The sequence below is a fragment of the Gossypium arboreum genome, chromosome 13 (genome assembly GCF_025698485.1).
Source record: "Gossypium arboreum isolate Shixiya-1 chromosome 13, ASM2569848v2, whole genome shotgun sequence".
NCBI lineage: Eukaryota > Viridiplantae > Streptophyta > Magnoliopsida > Malvales > Malvaceae > Gossypium > Gossypium arboreum.
The window spans coordinates 129543316-129550643 of record NC_069082.1 but is presented as its reverse complement, the minus strand read 5'-3'; the positions used below and the strand labels follow the sequence as shown (position 1 = coordinate 129550643).

The window sequence follows — 7328 nt, the reverse complement described above, 5'->3', positions numbered from 1 at the left end:
AATCCCCAAGAGACACTACCTCTTATTCTTACCTACATTTTAATTTATTGTAAGGAAACCACAGCACACCACAACTGTTTTAACTCAATACTTCCATTAATGTCATTCACCTGCTGTTGCTCTACTGTCTCCTTTATATGTACATTCACATTTTTCCTACACGCAACTTTTTTTCTTTTTTCTTTTTCTCAAAGGAGGAGGAGGTAATGAAAACTCTATGCTATACTTCCGTTTTTTTTTTTTTTTTTGAGAAAACTCTATACTATACTTAATACTAGTAAATTCATTTATATATACAGCAACAACAAGAGGCTTTATATAAATTTATAACTGTAAAATTAATGGCACCAACCCATCTCTTCGGCTCTTAATTTTCTATCAATCGGAATGACCGATTTCATATTGTTTTTCTTAATTTAAATTAATATGTTTAAAGGATAATTATCTAATTTTCTCTAAACTTTTGAAAATGGCAATTACAATTGAATTTTTTTTAGATTTAATTCATCAAATTTTAATTATTTTAATATCAATTCAATTAATACTCATTGAAGGAACATGTCATGAACCGATTGTTGTTCACCTTATGAAAAATGCATACTAATAAATTCTAAGATCAATTAGTTTGAAGTTAATTTAATCCAACCTCTTCTCACTTGTCACTATATATATATATACATATGCATTTTACAAACTCCTGGAGCCATCAAAGCAATCAAATATAATTAGGATTACATAGAAATTAATTAGTATATTATTGTAATGCCTTCAAATATATAACCAATACCATGTATGTTTACGACTGAACTGCTACTTATGAATAGAGTAAATTAATATATGTGCGGGCGCATTTTCAGTCACCTCAGCATTTTCTACTCCACCACAACTCATTCACAAGTCACAGCACTAGCCAGCAACTGTTACATACAGATTTCATCTGCCTCTTCATTCAGTAAGCAGGTAGCAACTAAATATACGTATCTTTACTACCCTTATTAATTCTACCTTAGAACTGGATTTCTAAAATTGACCTCCTTCGAAAGTCTGACCAAACTGCCAATTAGCAGGCACCACGTTGTAGCTTGTCACAGTTCTACCGTCACTGGTGGTGACCTGGAAAGACAGGCTTTTTCCATTGAGGTAGGAGTTGCTCTGCCAGTTCTGGCCCCAGTTTCTAGACATGGATTGCCACCTCATCTTGGACCCTTTGATGGACACTGCGTTAACATCTCCTGCACCGCCCACATTGGTGATTAACACCAAGTTGAAGTAAGAGTGACCATTGATGGTGAATCTTATGCCTCCTTTCTTCACGCATGCCACCCTGCCAAACCAACACATACACTTCATTGTCACTGCTATAGTATATACTAACTTATCCAACCAGACCCAAAAAAGGGAATCTCTTTATCTAGATTTTAGACCGTCATGTTTATTCAACCATTCATTGGTTTACAAATTTTGTTTTGTCCGCAAAACTATGGAGCATAGATATTATTTTAACGATCTTCTCACCTTCTAAAGACAACGGGCACAATTCCAGCTCGATAATGGGCAATTTGCAAGAAGGCGGGCTCTGCCAAATCAAAATGTTTGAGAGGAGGGTTGCACCACCCACCATTATCATTAGATAAAGCAAAATTAGGAGGGCAGAAGTTTGTCGCAGTGACAGTTATTGTGCCAGAGAGGCACCATTTGGGATCATCATCGCATCTCATCTCATAGCATGCTCCACAACTCAGGCCATTATTGAACAAAGCTGTGCTTAGGGCTGCATTTTTTGTTCCATACCCTTGACTATACAAGTTCCCGTAGCCACATGCTCCTCCTGGAAATATTCACAAAATATTTTCAAACCACAGTGAAAGGACGTTTGATGTTGAGCATTAGTAATAGTGTGGCATGCACTTACCCATTGTGCCAGAGGCATCATCGCCACCATAGAAAGTGGCATGTGCATTTTGCCAGCTGCCGTATGCTCCAGCAAATCCATGCAAGTTTAAGCTAAAGCAGAGAATAATGAGAAGCATGGCAGAGGAAATCATTTGAAGTAGTAATGCTTATGGTACAGAGAAAGAGGAATCTGAGCCTGAGATGTTGTGGGGTAATGAAGACTGATGATTTGCGAAGCTTTGGGTGGGTGTGAGTAATGTACAATGGCTTTGAAGGGAAGAGTGTTTGCAATTTGCAATGCATTTATAGGCTGAGCCTAAGCAGGCCAGCAGCAAATCGGAAGAGCACATGCACTGACATCACATGAATGCATCTGTATGTTTGCAGCTTTACAAAATTATTGCACTGCTTTTTTCTGGGTTGACAATATATATTAAATGGTTGTGCGAGTGAGTGCAGATTTCGAAGCTGCTGAGTTGGAGTTGGTAGACTTCCATGCATTCGTGCAAGCTGATATGTACAAATTCTGTTGGAAGTTGGTCGCCTCACCTGTCATTCACATGCCCCATGGGATGGGAGCCAGCTTGTATTAATTAATTATTAATTAGTTAATCCATGACGTGGAATTTTGGGGACGGCGCCCAAAATTCAGGTATGCTACATAAATGCAATGCAATTCTGGCTAGGAGAATTCCGTGAGTGCATGCACATTCTGGCTTCAATTACACCGGTTTTTTCCTTCAATAGTGAAACAGATTAGACTATGTTCCATCCAAGACGGGATTAAAAGTCGTATGGTGAAATAAAATGGATAACAAATATGGGAGGTAGAAAATTAGAAATATGAAAAATAAATTTTTATATGTGTGTTTAATAGGAAAGATAGAAGAATGATAAGAAATTTTATTTTTCTCTCTATTGTTTGATAGGGTCGAAAAATGAAATAAAAATAAACTAATTGAAAAATGTATAATTTTGAATTAATATATATATATCTCTTTCATTTTATCTCCTCTAATCATTTCAATTTGGAATGATTGATATTAATATATTGGGATGAAAATGTATAATTTTGAATTAATATACACATATCTCTCATCATCCCTTCTATTTTCTTCCCTCTCAATTTTCTTCCCTACTAAGCAAACTAAAATTAATTTTCCTTCCTCTTTCCAAATTGGAATAATAAAAGAGAAAATGAAAAAGATGCGTATGTTAATTGAAAATTATGTATTTTTCAAATGTTTTGTTTTCTTTCCTTCCATTTTCACCTCTACCATACATTTTCTTTCCATTTTTTCATTTCTCCTACCAAAGCACACCTATGGAAAGAAAATTTATGTTTTTCATCCTTCTAGTTTTCTATCTCCTCAATTTCTCATCTTTCTAATTTTCATTCCAGTCTACCAAGCAAAGTCTTGGGGTATAGGAGGGACTAGAAAAGTAAAAATTAAGAAAATAAACTTTAAGTGTGTTTGATATGGAAGAAAAATAAGAAGAAAGAAAATACGAGAAATGATTATTTTCCATCCTCAGACATAAAATACAAGAGATGATAAAATATCAGTTTGGCCCCTACACTATAATGAAATTTGGAATATATTCTCTATACTTTAGTTTTTGACATAATTTGGTCTACCTTCATAATTCATTAGCCATTTTAAATAATTAATATTGTTCCAACAAATAAAATTTATTTTATCATGACAAATTTAAATGAATGCTTTTGAGAAAACATTCATATTAACGTTTAATGAAAACATTTAAGTATATAAATTACTTGGATTAGCTATTATAAAATCTAGGGACAAAATATTACCCAAAAATAATAATTAAATCTCAAATATAGGGATGAGAACCATAACAAGACTGAAGACAATTTGTACCTAATTCAATAATCCTGATATAAATATAATAATATAACACAAAGATATTTGACACCAAAGAATATTCACTACCAGTTACGTGACACAATTTTTTAATTATATAATAATAATTTAATTTTAATTTTGTCTCTTGAAATTTGAGATTTAATATTTATACTTTAATTTTTAAGTTATCTTAACTTTTAAAATTTCATTGATTTGTTTAAATAATTTATTTTGATCAAAATTTTCATGTGGAATTTTAAAATTGTTAATACCATTCAAATTTTTGTCAAATTCAAATTCATTACAATGTGATCTTTTTAATACATAGCTCCTATTGTGAGTTTTTTTTAATTTAATGGTAGTAACAACTGAATCTGAATTTTCAAATCTGAAAATATAAAAAGTAAATTATTGAAAATAAAATATATCAACTAAATTTTAAATCTACTTTTTTAACTTTTAAATAAAGAAATTTGAGGGAAGATAGTTGGAGGATGAGACCAATATGGAGATGAACACTATCGCTATTCCAGCACATGTTAAGAAGTCTTGTAATTTGATTTTCAGCTAACCATCAATCATCATATATGAACATACGTAAAAGAGATATCTTCCAGTTTGAATATTCTTGCCGCTAATGCCAACAATATGCTTGTTTGTAACCGGAAAATCTTGCTCCTCATCGCCTTCAATTTGACGCATGCGAGAAAAGAAGAAAAAAAAAAGAGCAGCCCCAATCCAAGTACGCTCTCTCTATATAAAGGGTAGAGGAGTAGAGGTCCAGTAAGTACGGATCTGCATAACATAACAAATTAAGCAGCAAAAGTTGTCAGTAAACACAAACTTAGGGAAGGATGGGCCGGTCTGGGAAGGCAAAGATGGGATTGATGATGCTGTTGCTTACAGTTTCCATGTTGGTGCCTCATCATTGTGTAGGTGCAGCCATAACATGCGAACAGGTCACATTCCTCCTTATTCCGTGCATTAACTATGGGGTTTTTGGAGGGACAGTGGCTCCAAGTTGCTGTACGGGTATTAAAACTCTGGACGCGGCTGCCAAAACCACCGAAGACCGCAGGAAGAAATGTAACTGTATTAAAGAAGGTGCTGCAAAAATCCCTGGACTCAACTACGACCGTGTTAATGAGATCCCTGCAAAATGTGGAACTACTTGTCCCTACAAGGTCACCCCTGATGTCGATTGCTCCAAGTCTCTCTCTCTCTCTCTTATCTCTCTCTCTTTTGTATTAGTTGTTAAATGATTGAGTTTAAACTTACACAACTAAAAGCATGATTTTGCTGCTTCTGCAGGGTGAACTGATCAGACTCAACCTGGCACTGCCATTGCAAGCGTGTTATGTAGAGTTTCCTCTACCTATATATACAATCTCAGTGTAGAAATTTCTATCTATCAAATTAATAAGACCATGTTATGGTTATGGTTTGTCAAATATTCAATAATGCACGGTTGAAAACAACTACAAAACCCTACAAAGACTAAGAAGAAATAGAGAAAAGGATATATACTTGTTTTTGTTAATCAAAGCTATAATATCCTAAATGAGACTAGCTTACTTTAGATTCAAAGAATGATAGTAGCCATAAAGTATAGTCGATTCTAATAAAAGACCTAATCCAACTTCCTGCACAACTGTATCTTAACAAAATAACAAACAATACAACAACTGAAACTAACTAAGCTAACTAACAACTGACTTAACAACTAATACAAACAGCCTATACTACAATATTCACCCATCACACTGACTCTTGAACAACTTCGACAAACTCCTAGTTTTCCTCGAATCTTGTAAAAAGCTGAACTTACAAACTAATTAAGTGCTCCAATTACGCCTAAATTTAGAAAAATTTATCAATTACAATGATTACCTATACACAATATAATTATGCCCAAATCTAATTATCAGCGGACTTTTTAAACATTACTTAGATAAATATATAATTACTTGAAGGGAGACTAACCGAGCAATATACTCAGATCTTGATCAAGTAATAGGCATCATGGATGTTAATTAGATTTTGTTTAATCAACTTAAAGTGAACTCATGCATTACTTTACTAGGAAGGAAAATTTTGTCCTTTGAAAGAAGAGAAAAATAGATGCAAAAAAATGGTATGTTACTTAAAAATAAAGTACTTGTCCAGGAAAAAGAAAAAAGAAAAATCCTTAATTAAAAAAAAAAGTAATGGTTTCAGTTCGTTTTTATCACATAAAATTAATGAAATTTAAAGGAGATGGGCTTCTTTTTTCTATTGGAGCATTCAATTTATTCACAAATACGTTTTGCTTGGGATAACGCCTAATACAGTGGTAAGTGATAATTCATTGAAATTTGTTGAAAAAAGCAAAAGAAACAATTTGCAATTGTCCAAACATTTTGATTGATGCAAAATCGAAATGTTATTGAAAAGGAAAGGAAGAAGGAACCTTTTTAGCACGTTTGGGATCAATGTTCCAGAGTTCAGCCAACTTATCAGGAGGCATAGCTTTCTTGGCTTCCATAACTTCGCCGTCAACGGAATTACTGTGCCTGTGTCTAGGTCTGGAGGAGGATGACGACAGCTTCTCCACCTCAGAAGGATCTGTAGTAGATTTGTGAGTCCGTCAGTGCAGCGTCGGAGGAGTTGAGCTTGTCGAGGTCAATGTAGGTTGAGAAAAGGTCGTCGACGCCTCGTTGGATCCTCCGGCGTTCATAGGATCCATCATAAAGAGGGACATGTCATGGTTAGTCAAGCGGAAGAACACCTCCGAGTGGGCCCTCCTGGGTCCTCTCGTCATGAATGCACAGCTGGTATCGGCTGAATTTGATGGCGGGAGTGGTGGATTGGCAATGGGCATGGTTGAGATTGCGGATCCTGAGTTTCCATCACCACCTTGCAATGGTTGTTATTTGTTTGTGTAATTGGATTGAATCACCATCGGATCCTATCCTACCTTATCCAAAGGATGAACCAAAATTTTTTTTGATTATATGATCGTTGTATATTTTTTCCGGGAATTTAAGTTTTTTTACAGAAGGAAAAGAAGGGATTTGCCCTTCTGCTTGACACGTTGATGAAATGAATGCTGTCTGTGCCTGCCTTTTAATTCTTTTCCTATTAGTTTGTCTGTGCAATGCACTGCAACTCAATTGAAGAATGAATGAATGGCATCGCCTTGCCCGGAAGCCTGTAAGTAAGCCGTCACTCTTAACCATTCAACGGGTAGTTTTCTGCCCCAGTCCAAACACCGTATTAATGGGATTAACATTTAATATTTATACTATAATTATAGAAATATGAGTTCACTCGAGTTATATTAAACAATCAGTTTTTCACTTTTAAATTGACTTTTCTATTCAAACTTATAAAATTACTCATTATTTATATTGGATATAAATTATATTGAATGTTGTGATATTTATATTTGGTGTCTAATCATTTTTTTTAAATTTATTGAATTAGAGGATATTATGCATAAATTCAACTGTCATCAACAATTTTTTTACTTTTAATTAATAAAAGAAATATATTTTTCGCTCTTATAAAATTAATAATTCAATA

The 7328-nt window shown here is 34.1% G+C and overlaps 2 protein-coding genes and 1 long non-coding RNA gene across 4 annotated transcripts; 1 reads left to right on the top strand and 2 right to left on the bottom strand.

Moving 5' to 3' along the window:
* Window positions 1-731: 731 nt before the first annotated feature.
* LOC108486153 (expansin-A8-like) lies at window positions 732-2256 on the bottom strand. Its single transcript, XM_017790016.2, has 3 exons — window positions 1913-2256; window positions 1516-1828; window positions 732-1324 (listed from the first exon to the last, which is right to left on the bottom strand). Exons 1-3 carry the CDS (start codon window positions 2043-2045, stop codon window positions 1021-1023), a joined length of 750 nt encoding a protein of 249 aa, XP_017645505.1. The 5' UTR covers window positions 2046-2256; the 3' UTR covers window positions 732-1020.
* Window positions 2257-4143: 1887 nt separating this feature from the next.
* Window positions 4144-7300, bottom strand: LOC128286728 (uncharacterized). 2 transcript variants are annotated; one of them, XR_008277368.1, is made up of 3 exons: window positions 6214-7300; window positions 4669-5102; window positions 4144-4559 (listed from the first exon to the last, which is right to left on the bottom strand). It is a non-coding gene; the product is annotated as an uncharacterized LOC128286728 (long non-coding RNA). The 2 variants fall into 2 exon arrangements; XR_008277369.1 differs by lacking the exon at window positions 6214-7300 and having other exon boundaries at window positions 4669-5151.
* On the top strand, window positions 4246-5217 carry LOC108486154 (non-specific lipid-transfer protein 1-like). The gene is made up of 2 exons (XM_017790018.2): window positions 4246-4974; window positions 5076-5217. Exons 1-2 carry the CDS (start codon window positions 4619-4621, stop codon window positions 5083-5085), a joined length of 366 nt encoding a protein of 121 aa, XP_017645507.1. The 5' UTR covers window positions 4246-4618; the 3' UTR covers window positions 5086-5217.
* Window positions 7301-7328: the final 28 nt, after the last annotated feature.

Excerpts from the sequence above, each read along its gene's own strand:
- LOC108486153 (XM_017790016.2), bottom strand. The coding sequence starts at position 2,045 with ATGATTTCCTCTGCCATGCTTCTCATTATTCTCTGCTTTAGCTTAAAC. Across the intron at positions 1,829-1,912 it reads TGATGCCTCTGGCACAATGG|GAGGAGCATGTGGCTACGGG; the intron begins GTAAGTGCATGC and ends GAATATTTCCAG. Across the intron at positions 1,325-1,515 it reads GTGCCCGTTGTCTTTAGAAG|GGTGGCATGCGTGAAGAAAG; the intron begins GTGAGAAGATCG and ends TTGGTTTGGCAG.
- LOC108486154 (XM_017790018.2), top strand. The coding sequence starts at position 4,619 with ATGGGCCGGTCTGGGAAGGCAAAGATGGGATTGATGATGCTGTTGCTT.